We start from the raw sequence: 27,360 nt of genomic DNA on the forward strand, positions 1-27,360 counted from the left end.
AGGGTTTAGGCCAGACATGTGCAACCAGTGGCCTGCGGGCCGCCAGGTTGTTCCACTCGGCCCGCGTGGTGCTCAGTAAAATCTTAAAAGTTCATACTCGCCATCACTATTTGATGCAGTTTACATCAAAGCAATGCAAATTTTCGCACGCTGTGTACAAAAATATTGCGCTTTGTGATACAAGAATGCTGCGTCACATAATTTCGCAATGACATTGTATAGTACCGCAGTTGATACTTGATGGAGTTGTTGGTGCAATATAGATAGTCTACTGTTGAAAACGATTTGGTGAACTTTCATAAAAACTATGTTAAGGGGAAGCATCAGAATCTTGTCGACCATGCCTTAAAAACCATTTCGCTTTTTGGAAGCACATTGCTGCGAGCAATTTTTCTCTAAAATGAAATATTGCAAAGGAAAGCAAAGAGGCCCAATTATCGGACCAACAATTGAAAAGTCAACTTCGAGTTGCTTGTAGTTCTGTGAAAGCAAATATTCCAAAAGTTTATAAAGATCTGCAACAGCAAAAATCACATTAATCTGTGATTGAATACGCTTGACTGAATTTAGTTTCCTCATCTCCCATCGACAATTATTCACACTTTTTCAATAAATGTTTGCACAAGTGTGTCGTGGACTGCATTAAATCTATTTCTTAACTACATAAACTACTTTCATAGGAAAATAGTTTTATGATACTATTTTTTTCTGAAAAATCATGTGGCCCGCGTTATCATTCAAAATTTTGTATTTGGCCCTCCAGTGAAAAAGGTTGCACATGCCTGGTCTAGGCCTACATTCAATTAAGAAAAAAATAAAATAAAAGCTAAAATGCATTAACTTTTACAACAACCGAAAATATAAAGGCATTGAAACAGTGCAACTGTAGTGGGTTTCGTTCGTGAGTGGTAAAAGCGAAATTAAACAGTTTGTAGCAGTGAGAAACTATGACATCACACATAGCGCATTGTGATGCGTATATTTTTGACAGGATAGTTTGGCCATAGATGATTTGGCGTTGTCTTGCGATTTTCCAACCAAAAACCTCAAAAAGTTGTGCAACAAAATAAAAAACGGAACATGAAAATAAAGCACAAAAGTAAAAAATATATTAAAAATTAAATTTTTATCTCTACATTAATGGGGGGGTAATTTTGCATTAGTTACCCCCCACTCCGATTGGTGGGGAGGTAATCACCCCCGCGGCCCCCCTCTAACGGAGCCCATGATGTCGGGTTACCTACAAGCCTGCTCACCCTCGACAAAGAAAAGTTTCGGTTTTGCAAACCATACAAGTGGTACGGCGTCACCGAGATGATTTCACATTAAAGCCATCTTTGCCAATCAAGCGAGTATATTCAAAAAATCGACACAAATGGTAAAAATACCTTCATGATACAAAAGTATGCAAAATAATAAGCGATAGCAGGCAACTAATGTCTCCAGCAAACCAGTCAGACAAGGTGGATATAGAAATGACAATCTTAAATCTTCAGAGAAAGTTTAGATATTGAAAACTATTTTAATGCTTTTCTTCATTCCCGATATAACGCCAAATATACTATAACGTATGCCACCGACTTATATAACGCAATACGAGTTACGACACCTTCCTATCATGGCGGCACCCTTTTAGGGTGGCGTCATGATATTCAAACAGCCTCTCGAAAAAAACATTCTTATAAAAGAACAATGATCATTCAAATGTTACTTCGGACACTTCAAAGTGCATTATTAGGAAAAGATTAATTTTTTACTTACTTTGATCGATTAATTATTCTGATGGTCAAACGACACACTCTGTTTTTACTTGCTTCCTTACAAAAATATGTTTTAAAGCACCTTTAATGTTAAATCAAATAGGAACTTATTGTTAGCGATCGTGGGTTCAGCGCCACGTGGAGTAATACGAAAGATCGCGTTAACATATAGGCATGTATTTCTCTTTTGCACAATATTCAGGAAACGTAAATGGTAGGTGGTTACAAACTTGAGTACTCGATCGCACAGCAAACTAACTCATAGCTGCGGAAACTCATAAAAGACACACCACCATCATTCGGATCAATACTCCGACTGGCAACATGACCAGGCATGGATCTATATTATCCAATTATTTCGTAAACAACGCAAAGCAGGCCATAATAATAAAATATTGTCAGTCTAAATGTAAAACTTCATCGAATACGTAAGAACGTTTCTTTAACCTTATTAATTTTTAAATTAAAAATGTCTCACTCTGATAAATTAACGCTGAGGCAGCAGGAAGCGTTAAATCTTGCTTGTCTGTGCACTGTGCAGTGTGCAAGAGCAGCTTTCAAACCACGAACAATGAAGCTCCCAAGCGTAAGTAGCAAAAATCTTTCGTTATTTTCAAACTTAGCTTTAGGAAAATCAGTGCTTAAATCATTGTGAAACTGTGGATGTTGAAATACTTTTGGCTAGTAAAAAGCGAGCAAATGCATTAAACATTTGTTATCCTGGAGTCATAGGTATGAACGTTATACGTGGCTCAGTTTAACGCTAAATTCGCTGAGCGTGAATAAGAGTGGTAGCGGATGACATGACAGTGTTGTTTGGCTGCTGTATAGCCAAGAAACTGTTACAGAGGAGCTGGTGTAGTTCAATCTTTAATTTCGTTATCTCCGTTCTGAGCAGTTTTCCACTGCAGACAGTCTTTGATTTCTAAACCTATCGCTTTCGCCATTGGAGGGGGAACTGCATTGCCAATCTCCCGATGTTTGTCGAGCAGTGTTCCAAAAAAACGATAAGTGTCGGGAAATCCTTGTGACCGGGCGCACTCCCGTACGCTAACGACTCTATGCTGTTCCGGATGCAAGACTCTTCCTTGTTTTCCCATGGGCTCTGGATTCGTGACTGTTGTGCTGAAGAAGCCTTCCCAGTCGAGCCGGCCGTACAAGCCAGCCCAGTTGTTATGTCGGTTTCCGGTGTGTGGAAGACACCATGGAATGAGTGTGTTGAACTGCCTGTCCATTGGGTCACAGGCTTTGCCACTGGCACAAGAACAAACTCCACGCAGAGCCCCTGTGGAGCTTTTTCCTTGCTTCTTGTCATGATGCTCGTATCTTAATAACTTGGAAGCGCCATCTGGCAGCTTTACGACTATATTAGGAAGGTCTCTCCAATCTGAACCGGGTATACGTGGAATTCTGGCCATGCGATGTTCTATTAATGGACTCATATCTTTGCATATGTGATCTCTTAAAACAGCTTGGTATCCGGATCCCCGAATAAGGCGCTGAAAGTGACTCTGCGGCTCACCATGGTAAGAGATCTCTAGCTTGGAGTGGCCGTTTTTAATGGAAGGCAAGTCAGACATTGTGTCACGAACAGTAATGGTTCGAAAGGGAGCCGAAGAAAGCCGAGTTATATTACTTCTGTACTTTTGATCGCCGATTTGAGCCATTAAGCTACCGCTTTTCAATGAAAAAGTATGCAAGGGCTCAGGAAAGAGAGGCAGTTTTTCTCCAGGAGCAGCAGCTAATATGATAGCACGACGGCGAGTCTGAGCGACACCGTAGTGGCCAGCTTGAAGTACTCCAAACGTACATTGGTAACCCATGCGTACCAGCGAAGCGAGAGCAAGTTTAAGCACCAGGCAATTTTTGTACGAAACGAAGTTTCTGACGTTTTCTAAAAGAAAGAACCGCGGCCTGTAATAGTCGCAGTAAGAAAGATAAGACACAACAAGAGAGTTTTTAAACCTGGAATATTCTCTAGAGTTGAACCTATTCATGCCACTGAAGCCCTGACAAGGCGGCCCACCGCATAATAGCTGTATGTCACCTTTCTGTGGTAGTCGTTGACCACATTGGCTTTTCTCTTGACCAGACATCACCATCTCCAAGAGAACATTGCAATCCTCCGTGAAAACAGTCGCACCTGGATTGTTCAAGCGATATGCCTGGGCAGCAGGTTCCCATAGTTCAATGGCGTAGCAAGACTCAGCAATGCCAGCTTGATGAAAGCCTTCTGACAAACCACCGCAGCCAGAAAAGACGTCTAAAGAACGTAGTTTACCGAAAGGCTTATTATGGTCTACACCATTTTCTTCATATGCTTTTTTCATCACATCGAGTTTGGTCAATTTAGTAATTTTTGTTAGCTTCGTCTTGACTTGGTCGTAGTCTTGTACAAGTTTACGAATACCCGCTCTGCGAGATTTCAATGGGGGTTCCAGAAAAACCCTCTCGTTGCAATCATAGCCTTCACTGAAGTAGAACCGATCAGGGCCCTTTTTCGAATATTCAGCGGGTGTTTCAGTAAGATCTAACTCGCACTCCACTCGGCATTTTCCTTGTACTAATGAAAAGTCAAGAGTGACTTCTTCGTCTGACCAGTAAAGTAAGTTGAGATCATGATAATAGGTGGACTTCAAGGGTTTGTGGGTATTTTCGGGGCGATAAAACTTTGTGGCCTTAATTTTAACGCTGTTGCGGGCTTTTTTGCAGTAAATTGATACAATTCTGGCGATCCGGAACGGTTGCGAGACAGACTCGTTGCTTCCTTTTATGTGCTTTGTCTTCCGGTAATACTCGGGATACTCGTCTTCGTCGATTTCATCCAGTTGCCTAGCAGATGACTTCTTTTTAGGGCAAGCAGCTTTTGTGCTGAAATTAAACGCTTCAACGGGTAGGTACACGCAATCACCCACTTTATAATCAACGCCATTGAAACTGGCAACGCCGTATAAGGTCATTTCTCCTTCCTGACGTAGTTCTTTTCTCACTGTTGGAACTCTTTTTCTTTTGATTTCATAGAGGCGTTGACAAGAAGGACAATGATTGGGCTCTGTTGAAATGGTAGTATTTGGTTCGTCTTCAAATCGAGCATGGTCAGGGTCGTACCATTTTTGATAGAAAAACGTTGATATCCCATCACACTTCGGCAAAGATCTGTCTTCGTCAACACCGCCCATGAAACACCATTCTTTGTGAGGAGAGATATGATGGACCGTCACTCGGGCTTCTATGCAGTCTAGCTTTAAATCTTCACATTCATCAACGAGAAACAACTCTGCTGGATCACCGGTTTCTTGCAGAACGGTTTCAGAAGCACGTAAAAACCAGTCCAAATGCATCATCATGTCCTTTTTCTTTCCCTTTTCTGGATGGGATTGCCACATAGACATCAATTTACCGACGTAAGATGATTTGCCAGGCTCGTCAGGAAGAACTGATACGCAATCACCTATGCTGTATTCTTGACCACCAAGCCTGACGGAACTGTAATACGCTCTGTCAGTGATCTCAGTTTTTGCCGGAATCGACTCACCAACCCAACTAGCTGAACATTTGGAGCTGTGCTTTACTTTAGTACTTTTAGGCTGAAGAACACTTGCTTTCGTCTCGGAATTTTCTTCGACTTCCTCCTCAGTTTCAGCAGCATCGTCCAACTCCAGTCCCAGGTTTGGACATTTTCTTTCAACACAACTTTGTTTTGAACGTCCACTCCCGCCAAATTTTACCATATCTCTGCAAGCAGTACACTTTCCGCATTCAGGTCGTAAGCAAACCTCACAAACTCCGCACCTAAACATAAACAAATGTCATGCTTTTTTAAGATAAACTTGTCGCTACAGATTAAGCTTTGAAGTAATGAAATATGAAAAAACTATGTTATACACTACAGAAAGCATAAAATCTTAATTAAGTAGCCTAGGCCACGAAACGTACCTGCGCCGTCGTATTTTATTTCCAGTTGTTGAATCTACCGTATCTTTAAAAAATTGCTCCATAATTCCAGCAACAAGTCGAGTTGTTGTTGCTTTTGTTGAAGAAGCCTAAGAAAACAAGAAAAAAACATGGTATCTCTCACACAGCGACTTCCGTAGTGCTTAAGTAATTTGGTTATAAAATAATTTGTTTACTTACGTAAACAATAAAATTAATAAAATGTACGAAAATATAGAATAAAACAAAACAGCATTCTAGTAGTTCAATTAAAAAAACAACCGAACAATGGGAGAAACCTCACCTTGACATGTTTCTTTTCTTTCTTTATGACGAGTCTGCGAGCAGCTCTGCGCTTGCCCAACGTGACGCCAGCCAAGTGAATAAGATCTCGCATGCACGGGGTACCGAGCAATGCGTCCTCAAGATCGGTACGAGCGGAATCGTACGATTCAACCTTGTGACGTAAAAACAACGCGTCATTTACGGCAAAAACCATGTTGGTAGGTGACCACAAAAATAAAGCGTAGAAAGAAAATGTTTTTACCACTGGGTCTCATAAGAAAGGGTTACTGATTCACATCATCATTACATATACCAATGATCATCATTCATCATAAATCCACATTATTTTAATCTTGCTGAAGAACTGAACTGCAAAAATCAACAAAGTCAGGTACCTGCTCAACTACAAACTGAGCATGCCTCAACAGTGAATCTTCGGTGAACTTAGGTATCCCAAGAGAGGCAGGAGGGACGGCAGTTTGGATACGATTTACCAAATCTTCATAAACTGCATCATCATTGAGTGAAATGAATTCAATCACATTCTTGCTCATGTAAATTTTCTCTTGGACACTTATCCAATGCTTCAGATACAGAGGCGAAGGCTCCATTAAATAGTAATCCGCAAAACCAGTAGAAAACCCAACTAAGGCACGCTCTCCTCCATCAAAACCTGCATCACAGACATATATGTTGCTACTTGTCCATGTACCGTAACATGAGATATTTCAAAATCACAAGAGACTAACACACTGAAGCATAGAGAAGTGTCGTTTTTTTTTAAAAAACATGTTTTTTTGAAAACAAAAAAACGATTGTTTTTTTTTGTACTAACAATCCGTCCAAAATTTAAATGTTGCAACAAAGTCTGTATTTTTACTTCTCTAAAATATTTGTTCTGAAATAACCAAGACATCGATAAGTTACCAAAATAAAACTTTGTCATTAAACTTTTCATTAAAATATTTTTTTAATTTCACCAATGATCGATGAGGAGGCACAGTGTGATAAAACAATCAAAAAGAGTAGAGATACCACACAAGATTGGTAAATTCAAGTTTGTTAAATTTAAATGAAAAAACTTGAATTTGCCGACTAGACTGCAAATTCACCAATAAGTCTTTAAAGCACATCAATACTCCATATAATAGGCCATATCTAATAAAAAAATGACAGAAATGAAAGAAACTAACTAAAAAAAAAATTATTTAAAACAACTTGAACAACATACGACGACAAAAAACGTTTTTAACCAATTAACTCGGTGCAAGTCAGCCTGGAAAAAGCTTAGAGAACTTCTCCCTATCCTCACAAGCAAGCAACTTCCTGCTGCAACCAGAGGACAAGTTTACTCTCTCCAGTTGTGTGAGGAGTGTCATGCTCTATGGCTCTGAAACGTGGGCTACTTTAGCAAGCACCGTCAAGCGCCTACAACGTAATGACAGAGCAATGGTACGATGAACCTGCCTAGTCAAACCTGAAGACAACATCCAGTTCGAGACTCTGCTATCAAAGCTCAAATTAAAAGACATCAGTGAAGTCCTCCAATTAGGCAGACTGAGATGGCTTGGTCACGTTGAGCGCAGCTCAAGCTGGATCTCACAGGTCAGATGTGTCAACATCGCAGCACAGCGGGGTCAAGGTAGACCAAAACTTTCTTGGGAAGAACTTGTGAAACGTGACCTTGTAGCCCTAAACATGGACTCCGCCAACCCAATAAATCGCGAGGTGTGGAGGGGAAGACTTCGTTCTCGACAGACAGACAGGCCACACCCTCGACATGAGGATTAATTCATGGCCTGTATAATCAAAATTGGTTGATGATGATGATAACCAACCCGACTGAAGCAAGAAACGAGTTTACAAAAACGACGATCATCCGTAATAAAAAGATAGAAAATTTTGACTTCAATCATGGCCACCTAAAGATACGGCCTGATTTGTCATATTTTGCAGAAATTTCCAGGTTTTCCTAACTTTGGGCGAACGTTTAAATAATTTTTTCTAAAAATTAGATTTTTACGCTTTCTTTACTCTTTTCTCCAGATGACACAATAAGTTTTAACATCCTCACATGCTGAAAAACAAAGAAAATTTGATTTTGTAGATTTTAGTCAGACTGTTAATTTTCAATAACAGTCTGGTTTTGCGTTTTTCAACTTACTTTTTCTTATTTGCTACTGCTTCCCCAAGGCAACAAAAAAGTTTTTTGTCATTAGGAAACCGCAAAAAGTAAAAACATCTCAAAAAATGTCAGTCAAGCACTAGCAGTAGCTGTAATCAAAATCTGCAAATGTGACAAATCAGGCGGCAACTCCAGGAGGCCATGCTTCAATATACCTGCAGTCCACCATTCATTTATTGGACCTAATCGTTTCCCTTCAACTCCGCCTTCCGAGCTAGAATCTTCATCAAACACAGGCTTAATAATTCCACTGAAGTAGAGTTCTATGTTTTTCTCAATCAGACCAACATCAAATGAGCATAAATGAGTGTTTTTGTCATAAACACAGAAATCTGAAAATTCAAATAAATCAAATCACTTTTTTATAAGGGTGATACTGATACTGTCAGTATATTTGAAATAATTTACAATCCAATAAAGCAACGTGGCATTGAATACAATGCACTTAGAAGATAGACATTAGACATGGCAAGGAATAGATTAAAGATTGAAATATCAATTTAAGTGATGATACTGTACAAAGTAACATAAAATTTAGAGTATATACTTTAAAGCGTACTTTCATTTCAAATTTTAGTAAATCAGAAAATATTGATGTATCACAGCAAAATCTTTTCTTGTTGCTTATTAGTGGATATTACTGCTATAACAGCGGTGGGACGGCGCAACGGATAAGGCGTTGGCTTTCCAATTATGCACACCTGGTTTGACTCTCGGTTTCAGCTGGTTATTGAAAAACACCACTTACCTCTACCCAGGGTGTAATAAATTAGGTGGGCGTAGTTGCTGAAGTAAAGGCGACCGAGAGAAAGGAACTGGCCATGGCCACCCTACTCTCCTTAGTGCCGAAGCCTTACTCCTTAGTATAATGAGAACCTTCTCATTTCCCAAAGCTTAGTATCTAAGTATGGGACCTTTACCTTTACTGCTATATATATCCTACAGTTTGAGCTTAGGATAAAACATAGTTGACCCAGGTAACCAAATAAAACGTTTTCCAAACATTGCAGAAATAAGTTGCAAGTTGTTTTCACTATGCCATAAATTATGATGGGGTACTATGTTACAAAAAAGAGATCCTATCACTACACAATACACATATCATTGAATCATCTAAATTACTTGTAATTTTATGCTGTGGCCTTCCTGTCTCTTCGTTTCCAATAAAGAGAGAGAGTGATTCATCAGTTAAAGCGACAAATTCTTCTACCGCATCAGGAGAGTCCCCAGGAAACAACTCAACCTCTTCAATCAGTTGTTTACATTGGTGACACTTTGACGGCATTAACTTTGCTTTGGGCTCCTGTAGTTCAGAAAGTTTGGTTTGAAAATGCAGAAACAAAATTGGTTGGTTGCTGTTTGATTTCAACTTTCTAGGTAGTGAAGAGTTATAACTCCAACTAGTGTGCTTTGTTAAACAGTTATTTTTGTCTGACTTTGATGCTTCAGTCGGAAGCATTATTACTGCAAAAAGTATCATTGAATTTTTCAGAGTATATCGTTGAGGTAAAACCAAACCGGGTTATGTCCACTTTTAGTTTTTTTTGTTTTATTGCAGTTTCTCGGTTTTTGAACATAGCTCTTTTCAGCACTCCAGGTTTCAGCCTTGTACCGGTATGTAATCAAATTCAAGGTGAAGCTATGGACATACTCCCAAATATCTCACATACTTTGAAAGCAAAACTGGGCTATGTGCAATGGGCTATGGACATAGCCCTTTTCTAGCTTGATAGTATAAATAGGTCTATGTCTAATGCTACCATAAATTATGGACATAACCCCCTTATTATGGAATCGTGCCAAGGACCTATGTTCAATTTTCCATTCAGGTCATGATGCAAATTCAAAAAAAAATGCAAAAGATTCAGTCCTTTCTATAGAATTGTAACATATTTGAATTGCCAAACAACATTCGTGTGAAAATAACTTGTGCAGTGAACCTGAATTAATATGGTATGATAACTGGTGTATCATCGTGCATTCATGTTATTGTTAATCCTTCCTTTTCTGGTCAGGTGGTTAATGACCAGTCTGGTTGACAGTCACTATACTGATATTCCTGCGCTCATGGTTCGCTTCTTGCTCAAGTCACACTTGTGGTAGAGTGACAGAAAACCTACTGCTACATTAAGACCTTAGCTGATACAAAGCGACATTTAATATAACTTATCAAACAGTTTTTTCTTTGTCAATTGTGAAATGGTATTGACACTAAAAACTTTACTTGTCCCAGATGGCAAATTAGGTATTGTTACAAGCTGCGTTTCTCCTTGATAAGAAGCTAGTACAGCAAGGCAGTTGACACTTTTTTTTCGAAGTGTCTTACTGTCTATGAACAAGCGCCACTCTTGAGCTCTATATTGTGGTACTTCCATTTTCAGCAGAAGCCCTTTGATGTCTTTGCAGTAAACAAATTCATCTTGTTGGCAAAAATATGGAAGCAATTATTTTTCTCTAGCATGGTAAAATGTTATGGAAGCTCCGATTCCAAGACAGTTTTTGTCTTTTAAGTTGACATGCCAACATTTCTGCTGCTTCTTTGGATAGGCTAAGATCCCTGATGAGATCACTCAGCTCCTCCCTGTCTGAATGTCTCTGGAATAGCTGAACTACTTTCAAACACACTTACACCGCTGTTACTTGCAGAACTTTCTACCTCTTCATGAAACTCATTATACTCCATGGCCATGCACTTCCTCACAGTGAGGAACAGGTCATTGAGCAGATTCTAAATCTAGGTAATTCGAACTGTTTTTCTTGTGACGATTAAACCCCTGTATGTCTACCAAACAGAAGTAAGCTACCGTAGCAGTCATTGAAATGGCTTTTTGGTTCTCTCCGAACCATTGGTACACCAAAATTAAAATTTTTAAGTGTACCTTTAGTCCACTTTCTCAGGCTTTCTACAGTCTACACATGCTTTGCAGACGATATGAGGTGCCCATTAGGGTGTACCATTTTTCAAAAAGTTTTTAGAAATTATTGCGGCTATGTATTACGGGTTTCCACTTTTGTTAAAAAGTATTTTGGTAGAGTTTCAGAATTTTCCCGCCAAAACTGTGGTTCTGCCGCCATTTTGAAAAAATGGCGGCCAGATAAGATATTATGAAAATCTGCAGCCTTAAACTGGCGGAATGTGATCATATAATATGTCAATTACGGGGTTTTTGGGGTCACAGAACACGAATCTGAAGTCAAAAACGCTCTACGACAACAATTTTGCAAAGTGAAATTTCACCACTTGAAATTTATGGTGAAATTTTGCAGACATGGACACAACCTGACCAACAATACCTCACCCCAGAATGAGCATTTCTGAAATATTGTCAAACTGTTGAAATAACAACACGATTCATTTACAAATAAATTGAGTAAATCACTCTCAAACACGATCCATCACTGTTTCTTCTGCATGCTATTCCTTATGCTTCAGACCTGATTGATTTCAATTCCCAGTATTTCATCAACACAATAGCCTATTGGAGTTATGCAAACACTCAATTGACTGAATTTTTGACGAATTTCTTTAACAATTGAGTTTGGCTAAGCTAGCTTTTTTGTAATTTGAGAACTGTTCTCTGTGCCTTTGCACGACAGGCAAGAGAGCTTGCCGGTGGCTTTCGTCAGAACACCTGTCAATAAAATCAGTGATTAGCTTAATCCCGCGTTCCGCAATATCGTTGACCATCCTTACGTTCAAAACGAATTTGCTTAGTTTCTTATAATCACTGAAACTTTTCCATTCTGCTACTGGCATTTGTTGCCATTCTTGATCAGTATGTTCCAAATTGCTTTCCCATATTGTTGCCTCCAGCAATGCAGCCTACAAGTACCTTGCTACTTCCCTGAATTGACCGCAGTCGTATCAAATACCTACTATCAATGATACCTTTCTCTCTCCAGTCTTCCACCAATTTTATAACGGCGTGTTCCTGAGATGATCTGGTGCCGTCTGGTATCTCATGCACCCCCAGAAGCTTTTATTTCTTCCTTACCTTCATCATCAAAACTAACGCCAGATACATATACAGTATATGTGATATACACAGCACTGTTCTGATGAAACATATCCTCTCATTTTCAGAATCTTACCGGCCCAGTGAATTATTGCCAAATCAGGGGCCTGGAACTCATCTCTGATAATTAATTTGGGAGTGAGGGGACCTATAGTCTTATTAGCCAGTCTATGAGCTGTTGTGGCTGATATTAGTATCTTCGACTTGTATGCCGGACGCTTGAGCCACACAGCGAACATTGTTCTTTGCCGATAGCTCATCCAAGTCGATCAAATATTAAAGGTAGGCTATAGGCGACAAAATACCCATTTTCTTTTCCTTTCAGGAGTTTTCTAGTTGTCACTGTCACTTTCTGTTTCTTCATCTGTAGTTAAGTCTAACTTCACGGTTTTCAGATTGTCAGCAACATCCTCTTTCTGTTTCCTTTCACCAGCTGCACTGTGTCGTTTTTCTCTAGCTCAGGCCCGTCTCTTCTACAGAGCATCTCTGCCCAATGCGCAACCTACTTGATCTCTCTGGAGCTGATTTTTCAGATGTTCCAAATCTGTCTCCCAGTCAATAATATTGGAATGCATGAGAATTGATCGCGAAGTAGTCTTACATATATTCAGAGGATTCTTGAGCTTTTCTTCCATATCATGCAAAAGTTTTTTTAAATGACTCACTATTATTCCTCTCAAGCCTGGAATCAAGTTCTAGTTGATACCAAGTTTCATACAAATTCTTCAGATGCCGGTCTATATCCGCATTTTTAACAATAAGCTTTCACGATTACTTCTCTGTTCCAAATTGTTTCTCGTTTTCCTTACCCAATACCTAACCCACGCCAAAATGGTGTTCTCATACCTGGGGAATTTCCTCCCTTGCTATCACGATGGATTGGTTGATCGTTCTGTGACTTTCGTCTCTGAGGAACAACAGCCTAGCAAGAACGTCAGAGCTTTTGGGAAGCTTTGGAACACCTAGTCTTTCGCTAGTGTTCCCAATGAGGAAGAACTTTCTTTTTGGTTTTTGTGCCAGTGAGCGGTGTGCTTCACAGGTCGTCTCATTCAGTGGCATTACTGATCTGAATCTTGTAACTTGCGTACGATCACTAGCTTTGAGTCACTGAGTTAATGATGATCTTTGTCGTGTAGAAGTAAAGCATTTACCCAGTTGGGAGAGTTTACTTCGGCTTTTCGAACTTTTTGGTCTGCCGTGGGTTACTCTGTTGCCGTCCATTAGTTAATAAGCAGGTAGGTTAGTAACTAAGTACAAGCTATAGGCTATAACTTACTGTGGACTAGTTAGTAGACTTTCATCGGATGTGAAAGTACACGAGAAAGTACATGTTAATTTTTCCCTCATACTATTTGATATAATCACACCGACTAGAAAAGTTTATGTATAGCCTACATGCATTTCAAGGTTAAAATGACAATAAGATGCTCTTTTCATGTAAATCTGCAGTCCAAAACAGTGTGGTCACATCTATAGCCTATGTCAAAATTTACTTTGCAAAATTGTTGCCGTAGAGTGTTTTTAACTCCAAATTCGAGTTATGTGACCCCAAAAACCCCGTAATTGACATATTATATGATCACATTCCGCCAGTTTAAGGCTGTAGATTTTCATAATATCTTATCTGGCCAAACTCAATTGTTAAAGAAATTCGTCAAAAATTCAGTCAATTGAGTGTTTGCATAACTCCAATAGGCTATTGTGTTGATGAAATACTGGGAATTGAAATCAATCAGGTCTGAAGCATAAGGAATAGCATGCAGAAGAAACAGGGATGGATCGTGTTTGAGAGTGATTTACTCAATTTATTTGTAAATGAATCGTGTTGTTATTTCAACAGTTTGACAATATTTCAGAAATGCTCATTCTGGGGTGAGGTATTGTTGGTCAGTAGGGTGGAGTGAAAAAAATTTTTTTTTTCAAATCAAAAAATCAGATTAACCAAAAGTGGCGTATGGACCTAAAACCAACTTCTGAGAAGGTTTTGGGTTTGTGCCACCTACACCCAGGTGGCCCATAATTTTTAAAGGTCATCCGAGGGTCAAATTTCATGAAAATCCCATAACTTGGAAACCGGTTATGCTAGAATGTTGGTTTTTGGCTTAAAATTTCCAGAAGGTCCATGTTTATATATGCTCTAATGCAACTTTTGTCTCTATTTTAACTACATAAGCTGATAATAATAAAAAACGACGTTTTAGTTTGAAAGCTATATAACGTGAAGAAGTGAAAATGCTGTATTTGAACTATTTGCACCAATAGTTATGTGTTAAGGCATAATAGGTACAAACTGACTAAGTACTGCTTAAAATACTTTCTAAGTAGTTAGTACAAAGGATATGCAAGCAACAATCATGGATATGTGACAAAAAAACTCAATCCCAAAAATAAGTAGCAAAGACTCATGCAATAATGTTACTATGCTATTTGACATTCAGTTTCAAAATTTACATCTTTACTTTCCATGAAATTCATAAGAAACTACTTACAATCAGGGTCGCATTATAAAAATTATCATGCGGTGAAAAAATATTGAAAACCTTCAACCTGAAAACATCAGGACTATCAAAGTCAGAAAAAATATATTTCGACTCTGATCCATTGCAAATTTGGGCAAGGCTGACTGGGCTTTGGTAAAGACCCTTGCCAACCTTAATCCACCACTGTTTGCAGTCAGTGTTACAGAAACCATGACATCAACTCATTTGTAATTACATGTATCCAATAGCAACACACAGCCAGGGGCTCCGAAAGGGGGGAAGTCGGGCAACTTTCCCCCCTAGCATAACACTGTAAAGGAAAAACGAGTAGTTTTTTCGTTTTTTTCAAGTTTGAGGGGGGCCCATTTTTGCCACTAAAATGATAGTGTACCAACTTACAATACTTGGCAGTTCCAAGTATTTTTCGATCATAGTATATATAACTTCAAATGTATCTCATCAAGAACGAATCATTCTCGTATTAAGGTAAGCGATGTTAAACTGCTTCAAGACGTAAAATTTGATGCTGTTAAGCCAAAGTGTCATTTTCAAGTGTAACCAGGCCAGATAGGAAATTCAAAATAAAGCTGCCTCATTCAAAAAGCCTACTTGAGCAGTTTCAAATCCATGCTTCTCTGCATTTTGTGGATTACAATTCTACATTACAAGCTTCAGTAGATCAATTACTCCAAAAATGATATGACCCCCAGAGTCAAACCAGCGCTGCATGATCTTGAGCCGGGCGCGTAACCACTGAGCTAACAGGGCGGACTTATGCCTGGCTAACGCAGTTTTTGAAGTCAAGGTTCTGTTGTTCAAGCAAAAATAGTTAGTAGGCTACACGCTCAGCCAAACGCAGCAGAACCAGTTTTCAAGTTTAAACAATAGAAAATTGATGATGCAGAAATCAGTAGCCTTAACAGCATCAAATTTTACGTCTTGAAGCAATTTAACATTGCCTACCTTAATACGAGAATGATTCGTTCTTGATGCGATGCATTTGAAGTTACATATACTATGATCGAAAAATACTTGAAACTGCCTATTTCATTCAAAAATGTATTTTTTTTAAGTTGGTACACTATCATTTTAGTGGCAAAAATGGGCCCCCCTCAAACGTGGAAAAAAGGAAAAACTACTCGTTTTTCCTTTACAATGTTATGCTAGGGGGGAAGTTGCCCGACTTCCCCCCCTCTCGTAGCCCGTGGCTGTGTATTGCTATTGGATACATCATCATCATCATAATCCATCGTCGGTTTGTTCCCCACTAGTGGGGGTAGCCGATTAATACGTGTAATTATAAATGAGTTGATGTCATGGTTTCTGTAACACTGATTGCAAACAGTGGTGGATTAAGGTTGGCAAGGGTCTTTACCAAAGCCCAGTCAGCCTTGCCCAAATTTGCAATGGATCAGATCAGAGTCGAAATATATTTTTTCTGACTTTGATAGTCCTGATGTTTTCAAGTTGAAGGTTTTCAATATTTTTTCACCGCATGATAATTTTTATAATGCGACCCTGATTGTACGTAGTTTCTTATAAATTTCGTGAAAAGTAAAGATGTAAATTTTGAAACTGAATGTCAAATAGCATAGTAACATTATTGCATGAGTCTTTGCTACTTATTTTTGGGATTGAGTTTTTTTGTCACATATCCATGATTGTTGCTTGCATATCCTTTGTACTAACTACTTAGAAAGTATTTTAAGCAGTACTTAGTCAGTTTGTACCTATTATTAGGGGTGGGCAAATCCAGGTCGATTTTTCAGGACCCATTTTTTCTAATGCCATTTGGGCTGGTAAATATGAATCCGTTGATTTTTTTGCTCTATGACGTCATGATAGGTTGGTTCAGTGGCAATTTTCAAAATGGCGGCCAAAAATGGCTATTTTGCTCTCAGGACATACGAGTGAGACGAATATACCTGTGCAATATGTCTAAACATATGTTTTGAGGGTCAAAGATTACAATAAAAGCACTTTTATCTACCTGGTATGACACCTTCTTGTATTTTTCTGCAGAAAAGATCATTTTTAGGTTATTATTTGTGTATTTATTACGCCAATGATCTTTTGAGCTTCTTGTTATATGCATATTTACTGACCATAGGCTCCTTTGTCTACATCCAGGTTGACTAGTTGTTGCACTAAGTAATGTAATATAGTTAATCAAATATGAAAACTGAACGACGAGTAAGAAGTGAAAGCAGGAAAGAACTTTTTGGATTCAACTACACTGAAATACAGGAATATAAACCCACAGGAAAACTAGCTAATGGGACTGTTGTAATTGGACGAATGCTACAGCTATGCAAACGACAGAAGGGGAAGCAAGCCTTAAGCAGGACTGAAGCGAGTAAAGTTGTAGCTAGAGAAATGAGATGTGATTGGATACATACAAAAAATGTGTATCCTATGAAGAAAAAGTTTGTTGCTGCCAAAATTAAGGAAGATTATGAAAAATTCAATGAGTTGCGAAAGGCCGAGAAATGTACAAGCAAACCTAAAAGTGATGCTTGGTTCAAAAAAGCATCTGAATTCAATGACAGGCTTACTAATTATAGATATGACATCCGCTGCAGAAACATAGACTACCAGAAAAAGTTAGAAAATAACTATCAAGTAAAAATGACAGCAGAAGATCAGAAGTTCTATGAAGATAACTGTTTTGGCCCATACAGAGCTGTGTGTAGTAATACTGTGCCAAAAGATTGGCTTAGATCAAAAAAGAGGAAGGAAAATAGAGAAATTTCGCTGAAAAGGAAGCATCTTGCGATTGAGGAAAGGAAGAGAGAACAGCGAGAACTGGATAATCTAGAGAGCATAGAAGCAATGAATTGTGCAGTCGACACAGACAAGGATGTCAGCTACGAGGCTTCTGAACCATCGACATCCCAAATAACATATTCCAACAGAAAGCTTCGTTCGTCAAAAGAGTCAGCTGAGAAACAAACCGTAACGTCAGAAGAAATAAAGTTCCCGTCAGTGAAGGTGAGGACTGGCCGAAAATCTTTCAATGAGACAGTCATACGTTGCTTGGTCCAGTGTTTCTCAGAAACGGCCGCATCGCCCAATGAAATATGCAAACTAATCGTCAACGTAGCTAATATGATATTTGGTCAACAATGGCGAACCGAGAACGAGGAAAACTGCAATGCCGGGAACAAATATGATGATGGAATGAATAGCGATGACGATAATGATGATGAACCTGACCAAACAGTACGTGATCTGACTTACGTACTCCCAAGTCGACGTACGATATCGCGTTATCTGGAAGACGCATCGTATTTGAATCTCGAGTACGTCGCGCGACAGCTGCTGCATAAAGATGATAAAGTTATCACTACAGGCCTCGATGACACACAGAAAGCTGCCGGTCACCGTCATTACGATGTTAAAACAGATCACATTACAATCGTTGGAAATGCTGGTGATAAAAGGTCATTTACTACTGGTTACGTGGAAAATTTGAGTCATTCCGGTGAAGACGGAGCGAAAGCGTACAGTTTCAAATTGAAAACCTTAGCTGTTCTCGCGAACTGCACTTTGGAGGATATCAAGAGTCAAATTGACTTTTGGATGTCTGACCGGGCAGCTGATTGTAATGTTTTACTGGACAAACTGGACATAGACACCAACAAGCGATTAAAATGTTGTGCTCACATAATACTGTGTGTTGACCACGGCATAGATAAAGTGTACAAAAATGCTGAGCAGAAAATTGGATTGCAAAATCTCTTACCACTAACTGTTGGTGAGAAAGTTTTCGGCTCCCATGGCACATCAGTTCATACCTTAGGACTCATAGCACTCGCTAAGTTGTTTTCGCCAAGTCATGCGTCTCACAGTGTTTCACTTTACAATGACTATACACAGTGGATGGAAGATAATAAAATTGATCACCGAGGATTCAGAGGATTTGTATCTAACCGATTTGGGCGTATTGCAGATTTAGCGCGGTTGTATTTACAACATCGTGTGCACATAGATGTGTTCTTTAACCAAGTGGTAGACATCAACAGCAATAAGTTGGTGCTTGCAGTTGCCGCATACGTTCAGAATGAATGGTTCACTCGATGCTCAGAAATCTACACCAAAATGGGAAATGTAATCATATTCCCTCTGATGCAATTTTTGGGCATTGATGAGACTGACAACAAGGTGCGGCATGACGACAGAAATTGGAATGGAGTAAAGGTTTTTTTTTATCAAAAATTGAATGTGATGAAAGAAGTGATGGAGGCCAAGCGAGAAGGCGAACCAAGTGGTCTGGATAAGTTGGAAGCTGCAGTGATGGGGGAAGTTATTGATTCTGTGGAGAGGCAACTTTCGGCAGTCGAATTCCTGTGGCAAGATGTAAACGTGGGCGTAAATAGAGAAGCACTGAAGCAGGCACCACTGACAAATTTGGGCTGCGAGTCACAGTTTGCAAAATTTGACAATCGTATAAGAGTTACAGGTGGGAGTACGTCTGTTACTACACACTCGCGGAAAAATGTGGTTTTCACAAATGGCTTACTGGTGGACTCCAGCTTTGAACAAAAATCTGTATTAGAAAAGAAAGCACGCTGGAAATGGGCAAGATGCTCAGAAGAAGTTAACAGCGTGAAAAAACTGGAATCGGACTTTCTGGCTACTGTCGAGGCAACAAAAAAACTTTCACTGATTAAAAAAGCAGATCTAAAGAACAAGAAGACATAGAAGACCTTACGTCAGATCGACTTGTGCAAGTTGCATGGCGGTCCAGTTACAAGTACATCGCTTGATTTATTGGAATGTTTGAGTGGAAAACAACTTTTAGCCGAAGTTAGCCATCTTCGACTAACTATAGCACCCGAAATTCGACAAATGAGACGAGTTAAGGCGGCTGACGGACGATACCGGGTTGAAAAATTTGGTGCAGAAGAACTGAAGTCCTCCATTAAAAATGTACTAAAGCCAGTATCCAACATTACGACGACTGTGGACTCTCTTTTGAGTAGAATTATGTAAACTGGCATGTGTAATTATGCGAGAATGATTGTCAATGAGATATTCGTATGATTATTTTCTGTTAGATGGTGAAACACACTAAAAAATTTTAATTTTTCATGTAAAAAGCGTTTTTTTTTCGTACTTTCAGATGATATCGCCACAGCAATGCAGTGAATCGCAAAACTGAGTTAATTTTTAGAATCTACGCCCCAAACAACCTATATTTAGACATATTACATGACCCATATGATCAAATCTTCATCTGATTGATAGAAAATATCAATTTTTCAGCGGCCATTTTGAAAATGGCCACTGAACCAACCTAAAATGACGTCATAGACAAAAGAACTCATCGGATTCTTATTCAGAGAGAAAAATGGCCATAAAAAAATTGGGTCCTGGAAATACTATTATCAAAATGCCTTTATTTGCCCACCCCTACTATTATGCCTTAACACATAACTATTGGTGCAAATAGTTCAAATACAGCATTTTCACTTCTTCACGTTATATAGCTTTCAAACTAAAACGTCGTTTTTTATTATTATCAGCTTATGTAGTTAAAATAGAGACAAAAGTTGCATTAGAGCATATATAAACATGGACCTTCTGGAAATTTTAAGCCAAAAACCAACATTCTAGCATAACCGGTTTCCAAGTTATGGGATTTTCATGAAATTTGACCCTCGGATGACCTTTAAAAATTATGGGCCACCTGGGTGTAGGTGGCACAAACCCAAAACCTTCTCAGAAGTTGGTTTTAGGTCCATACGCCACTTTTGGTTAATCTGATTTTTTGATTTGAAAAAAAAATTTTTTTTCACTCCACCCTATTGGTCAGGTTGTGTCCATGTCTGCAAAATTTCACCATAAATTTTAAGTGGTGAAATTTCACTTTGCAAAATTGTTGTCGTAGAGCGTTTTTGACTTCAGATTCGTGTTCTGTGACCCCAAAAACCCCGTAATTGACATATTATATGATCACATTCCGCCAGTTTAAGGCTGCAGATTTTCATAATATCTTATCTGGCCGCCATTTTTTCAAAATGGCGGCAGAACCACAGTTTTGGCGGGAAAATTCTGAAACTCTACCAAAATACTTTTTAATCAAAGTGGAAAACCGTAATACATAGCCGCAATAATTTCTAAAAACTTTTTGAAAAATGGTACACCCTAGTGCCCATGGCCTATCTTGGTCACCAAGTTTCACTTTAAAACTTAGCAAACGTTAAACTTAGCTAATTTTCTCTAACCAAAATTTGAAAATATTGATATATATCTCAAAAACTGGAGCCAATTGAAAGAAACAGATGTTAATTTTAAATTCAGAGGCAAAATTGCCCAGAAACCGTTAAAATATCTTCGGCAATCGAAAAAAAAAATTGTGTTGGCCAGTGTAATGTAAACACTGTAAAAGTAATATCACTATATCATTTATCCAATGCAAAACAAAGCATATATAATTATTGCAATCTGCCGAGTTTTACACTTACGAAGTGATATGTTACCATACAATATATTTCTGTTTGAAGGCACCAGCTCTTCACCACAAACACAAATTGTTGAAATAGGCTACAAAACTCCATTTGCAGATGACTACATGATTGCAAACAATGCCATGCTCTTTCAAAAGCACCACATCAAATCCAATCCTGGCAGTGTAATGGGCTATGTCCAGTTTTTGTTTTACAACCGGTTGTTACTTTGAAAACCTCACTGGGCTATGTCTAAAAAAGGGGTGTAAAAAAAATGGTGGGTGGCACACAATTTTGAAAAACATCTAGTTGTGTGCAAACCAAGGAGAGCATGGTATGGTTGTAAGTATGTGGCACTGGTGTTTGATCCATTTGAGATATCAAAAATATTCAAAAAAATAAATGTTTTTTTGCGTTTATCTCAGTTTGATGATTTTGGACATAACATCATTTGGTTTTACGTCAACGATATACTTTCCGCTCACCTAGAACCGAACTATGTTATGTCCATTTTTCAAGTTTTGAGAAAAACAGGAAAATAGATTTTGAATTGGGTTTTTGTAAATTATCTCCCGATATATATGCAATATTTTATACCAGTGTGACTAGTAATATCTTGCTGGTTGTTGGGCATCATTTATGATACTTTTTAACCACTAGGGTGAGCAATATAGTGTTTTTTTTAAGTATCGGACGGACTTAACATTGTTTGGTTTTGAAAATTCTAACTGGTAATTTCATAAAATAACGGACATAGCATATTTATATAATCGATTGAAGTATTATAACCACTGTTTTTACATTGAAACAATTTTATATGGGGCTATAAATTGAGATGGAGCATCCAGGTAGCAGTTGTAAACTTTTTTACAGTGTAGAACCATGATTTCCTGTTTTGGTACTACACAATCTTTTCACTTGTGTGATATTATGTTCAATTGTTTCTTTGCCATACTCTTTCACATCTTCTGCAATAGTGCTATAAAATGTGCCAGGTCTTATTTGGACTTTTGGTACATGGCCTCCTCAAAAAACGTAGCTAGTAAACAGCTGAAAGGTTTATTGCTCAATGCTGCAATCACGTTTGTTAGATAGAACCATAACTGAGATTTCTGAATATCAAATTTAGCTGCCTAATCACCAACTTTCATCAGACTTTGAAATAATCTCCAACAGCTCAACTAAATTAACATCTGGACATTAAAAAACATCCCAATCATAACACTGTAAGTTATTAAACAATACTGTGTTTACTAAATTAGTTGATCTGACAACCTTAATCATTGTCACAAACCAGTGATGCATTCATGAAACTAGAATTCAAGGAATGGTTAAATAAAATCTCTATGCTAATTTCTAACAGTATCTACAGAACGAACAAACAACATAATGAAATTACAAGGAAAGATAATAACTCTGCAATCTAAATATCAGCAAAATTGATACTTAGTATCTCAGAATTTTCAAGTTCTTTTGAGTACTGTAGTCAAGATGAGTCCAGCTGAAACAAAAGCAAAACTAGCATTGGTGTTCACTGTTCAGCTACTTCTGGAATGTCTGCATAAAAGTGGTGGTGGTGTGGAGGAATGAGGTTTTTTTGCATAATTTCATCAAATCGGCTTTTTTGTCCTTTTTTACTGCCAGCTGTGATTTGTAACATTTGGGTAGTTCCATAACTATATAGGGGGGTATGTTAAAATACAAATTTTGAGTACAAACTTTGAGTACCCCCCAAAATTATGCCACTGAGAGTAAAAAAACATATTATGAAAAAAACTTTAGATTGCCCCTCCGGGAACTCCCAGCTACCGGGGGGTTTAATAAGCGATTGTCAAAATACATGGGATTTGATACCTAAAATTTGAACTGGTTGTCATAGAAGGCTGGGACTAGTCTCAAACGTTTCATTTTGAAAAGTTAAGATAGGAATGTAACAATTTCAGAAGTGTTAGGTGTATGGACACGCCCATTTTGGCCCAAAACGGCCTATTTGGCCTAGCGTGATTGTATGAAATTCAAAATTTTACCTTAATAAGTTTGTAACCGGGATAATTTTCTGTTTAAACCGTTATGATTCGAATTAGTACTTTCAAATGAATCATATACATGTCTAGTTGTAGAAAATTGATTGATTACGTGACGTCATTAATTACGTTTAAAATCAGAGACGTTTTGGGTAATCTCGTAAAAATTGAAATATAGGCATACAGCCAGTCATTATAAAGCATTTTCAATTTTCTTGCCCATGTTTGCTCTTTTGAAATATATATATATATATGTACGACGTTGTACGTGTCAGTTACCAATGCGACGTATTATATATATTCAGTATACTGTATATGCAACTGCTGCAATCAATTTCTGGATTATTCAGTATATTATACTGTATATATACTGATAAAATAAAAAGAACAGGATGCTATGTAATATTAAATGATAGTTTGTTTGTGCATTTGCAGTTAGTGTATTATTTCGTTGTTTTGTTTTGGATACGGACAGCTTTGTCTGATGCAAATAAATAATAATAATAGTTATTAATAATGTTTCAAAGGTCCAATGTTATAGAAGTACTGTATTGTGAAGTTCCAGATATCAAATTAGTTAGCCTAGTGTTTTTTTATCTTTTCATTACGAGCTTCATTCAATAGTTGAACTGTTTCATTTGAAACACAGCATTTGATTCGGGCAGATCTGATATACGACACAAGTCGACACATCCAAACTATTATGAATGATCTGATAAGTATCAGTAACAAGAAGTTCAGGATTTTCAGGGGAAATCCACATTTCTCTACTGTTGCCAACCTTCTTGAAGTATGTAAGTAGTAAGGCATCATCATTCACAACTTCAACAATGTTAGCAAGGTACCAGTGTTATTCGCTTCCTTCAATGCAGATGGCAGCTACGAACTCACCAACTTGATAGGCTGGTGCTGCAGAATCAGATTCCTGATCAGTGATCATTCGATGTGGAGCTTGAATTTGCCTGTAAGCAAATGCATAGCAGAAAGCACACTTTGGAGGTCTGACATTGTTATAGTTGCACATGAACGTGAACTATCTAACTAGCTGATAAGGTTGTTGGCATAGTCTTCAAATCTGGAATTTTTATAGTTATTTATTTAATATTCGTTTCAGTCGGAATATTGAAGTACTTGATTTTAGGGAAAGGCATGTCTTCTTTGCATAGCGATCTTCAGTGGAAAGTCTTTTGTTCTTTATGTGATCTGTTACAGCATCACCTTGAAGGTAAGCACTCACTTCCTCAGAAGTGGTAAAAGGCCTTGGTGGATTTTGCGCTTTCAGGAAATCTAAATGAGCAAGTTTACTTTGCTCTGCTCTGATATTAAGAGCTTCTTTTTCAGAGTAACCTTTTTCTTCATAACCTTTCATCTTTTCATTCCATTGCAGTCTAATTTCTTTGCTGTCTTGTGCTGGTTTTTCCCATTTCTATTTGTCAGTCTTCTGAATATTTTCAAGTAAATCTGTGCTTTTATTGAGAACTACACTTCTGGAGACTGTATCAAGATTTCTTTTACCATAAATATTTATCTTGTAGTTCACTAATCTGACACTACGTTCTTCACCCAGGTTGTGAACTAGCAGATTATCCAGTTTCTTTAGGACATCATCACTTGCCGATCCAATTTTCAACAGCGATCCTGTGTCCTCATTTGCGGCAGGACCAAAACCAAACAGAGACCCTTTTTGAGTTGCCAAGCCTTTTGCAAAAGATTGAAGGAATAGAGCAAGCAAGCTCTTAACTTCGTTACAGTGTTCTTGCAAGCAAACATCGATCGAGCTGAAATTGTTGGGTTAGGTAATGTCGATTTGAACATATCAATTGACGAAAAAGAAGTAACACACTCTGATGTTTGCAGGAAATGATGTGCCTGAAGCATAGTCAAGTCGGGCATATATGATTCATCCAAAAATATTGCAACCCTATCATAGCTTATTAATCAAAAATTTTAGGCCCATTTCCAACTCATTAAGGCCAATTATTGCCAAATTTTCGATTTTGTACCATCGCGGTAGGCTAAATGGGTCATTTTGAGCCAAAATGGGCTTGTACGGGCCAAACTATACACCTGACACTTCTGAAACTGTTACATTCCTTTCTTAACTTTTCAAGACGAAACTTTTGAGGCTAGTCCGAGCTTTCTATGACCACCGGTTCAAAAGTTAGGTGTCAAATCCCATGCATTTTGGAAATCGCTCGTTAGACCCCCCGGTAGCGGGGAGTTCCCGGAGCAACCCAAAAAATTTTTCATAATATATTTTTTTACACCCAGTGGCACAATTTTGGGGGGTACTGAGATTTTTTTAATTTTAACATACCCCCCTATAACTAACAGCAATGAAAATTCAGTTGCAAGTCGTCTGCTGCTCTGTCGACTTGATTTTATGAAGTCTATCTCACTGAAAGACGACTCTGAATATTTGTACTTGAAGTATAGCTTGACTGGATTTACCTAGCAAAACATTAATTGCATAATCTTGGTCCACAGTATTTTTTTACCGTCAGAATCAGTGAGCAAGTCTTTTAGGCGCAGGCAGTTAGGCGTTGGACCGTTGGTCAAATAGGCGGCAACACTGGCGTCAGGATATTTAGGTGCGGAGCACTGTGGCACCCGTTCATTTACATGCTATTCTTAGTAAAGTCTGCAGATTGTATCAGCTTGGCAGGTAGGGCAATGCTTTTCACACAAAATGTTATATTGAAAAGAAAAATATGTTGTTTTGTTATTGTTAATGCGCGTGCATTTATTTGTGGTTAGTCATGGCTTCAGTGAGTGAAGCTGCTGTATCTAGCAATGCTTTAGTAAAAAATATACCGTAGGCTATATTCAAGCGGGTGGTAGGCTTGAGTGAAGAATAACTTAGTTTTCCGTCAAAACTCCGACTAGGTTTTGCCAAACCTGCCAAGCTGATACAATCTGCAGACTTAACTAGGAATAGCACCTAAATGAATGGACGCCACAGTGCTGTACACCTAAATATCCTGATGCCACAGTGTGCGCACCTATTTGACCGGCGCTTAACTGTCTGCGCCTAAAAGACGTGGACCCCAGAATCAAAAGTTGAGCCTCGAATGATATGTGAGTATTGTGGTAAATCATTCACAAATTTTTTGAAGTCAACAACTTGGCTAAAATCAGTGATTGTCTCTATGGTAGGATTGGTTTTAAATGACCCATAGCAACCAGCCTTACACAGCCTGTGTCATCCCTGAGTGACACAATGTCAAAAATGTGCTGAGAATTTACCATCAATACATCAACCAGAAGATCACCTTTTCACAACATGTATTATGTCCGGCATTTTCAATCAGTCAAAAGTAGCAACTAGTTTAAGTCCAACATACTATGTTATGTCCAGACACAGTTAATAGGTTGACATTATGTTAAGTCCAGGGAAGGACATAGCACAGTTCTGTTTGAAAATTTTGAAATTTCTGCAGGACTTAACATACTTAACATAGGCTAAAAGCTAAAATAATTGACATAAAAGAAATCTGAGCATGCCATCAGATAGAGCTATGTCCAAAACCCAAGAAAAGTTGAAAAAGTGATTTTTGCAAAAATTGGACATAACATAGTTCGGTTCTAGGTGAGCGTTTCAGTAAAAACGATCCCAAACTAACTTAGGTAAAACAGTCAAAGTATTTCACAGTGTAGAAATTGTAGATACTAACGACCTGTTTAACGACCTTGCTGCGAGTTTGCTGTGGTAATATCGATTTGCATAAGCTTTCGGAACACAGTTACCTAGTCATAGTCAAGTGCTATGATGAATGACTGTGACTTTCATTATAGCACAGTTCCCTAGTGATTTACACAACTTTTGTCATTGCACATGACTAGGAAACTGTGTTCCGAAAGCTAGTGCAAATCGATATTACCAGCAGCAAACTCACAGCATCAGGCTAAAACAGATCGTTAGTATCTCCAGTACATTGTGAAGTAAGCAACAATCGTGCTGCTAAAAGCAAAACTCAATCTATTGTAGTCACGGTATGTTGTAAATAACAAGACTTCCAAGATGCATGAGGTTAAAATTAAAAAAAGCATTTCGTAACAAGTTCCAAACAATAAACGATGCATCTTAAAAAATTATACAAAGTTACTTTACTTGAAGTTTTGAAGTAGAAAATGGAGAGTCCGATTCCTTCTTAGAACTCTCATCCTTTGCATCATTACAAGGTTGAAGGTTTTCTTTTTCATGCCCATCTGATACTCGCGCCCG

General features: G+C 38.2%; 1 protein-coding gene across 1 annotated transcript; it reads right to left on the reverse strand.

Annotated features, from left to right (window-relative positions):
- Nucleotides 1–1,332: 1,332 nt before the first annotated feature.
- LOC145777985 (DNA (cytosine-5)-methyltransferase 1.S-like) lies at nucleotides 1,333–27,360 on the reverse strand. Its single transcript, XM_082589362.1, has 7 exons — nucleotides 27,247–27,360; nucleotides 9,286–9,466; nucleotides 8,319–8,495; nucleotides 6,374–6,651; nucleotides 5,998–6,150; nucleotides 5,697–5,803; nucleotides 1,333–5,552 (listed from the first exon to the last, which is right to left on the reverse strand). Exons 2-7 carry the CDS (start codon nucleotides 9,446–9,448, stop codon nucleotides 2,624–2,626), a joined length of 3,807 nt encoding a protein of 1,268 aa, XP_082445488.1. The 5' UTR covers nucleotides 9,449–9,466; nucleotides 27,247–27,360; the 3' UTR covers nucleotides 1,333–2,623.

The sequence above is a fragment of the Aplidium turbinatum genome, chromosome 10 (genome assembly GCF_918807975.1).
Source record: "Aplidium turbinatum chromosome 10, kaAplTurb1.1, whole genome shotgun sequence".
NCBI classification, from domain to species: domain Eukaryota; kingdom Metazoa; phylum Chordata; class Ascidiacea; order Aplousobranchia; family Polyclinidae; genus Aplidium; species Aplidium turbinatum.

Coding starts and splice junctions, on each gene's coding strand:
- LOC145777985 (XM_082589362.1), bottom strand. CDS start 9,448: ATGCCGTCAAAGTGTCACCAATGTAAACAACTGATTGAAGAGGTTGAG. Junction 8,496..9,285: donor GCCACAGCATAAAATTACAA/GTAATTTAGATG, acceptor TTGAATTTTCAG/ATTTCTGTGTTTATGACAAA. Junction 6,652..8,318: donor AAATGAATGGTGGACTGCAG/GTATATTGAAGC, acceptor TCTGTGATGCAG/GTTTTGATGGAGGAGAGCGT.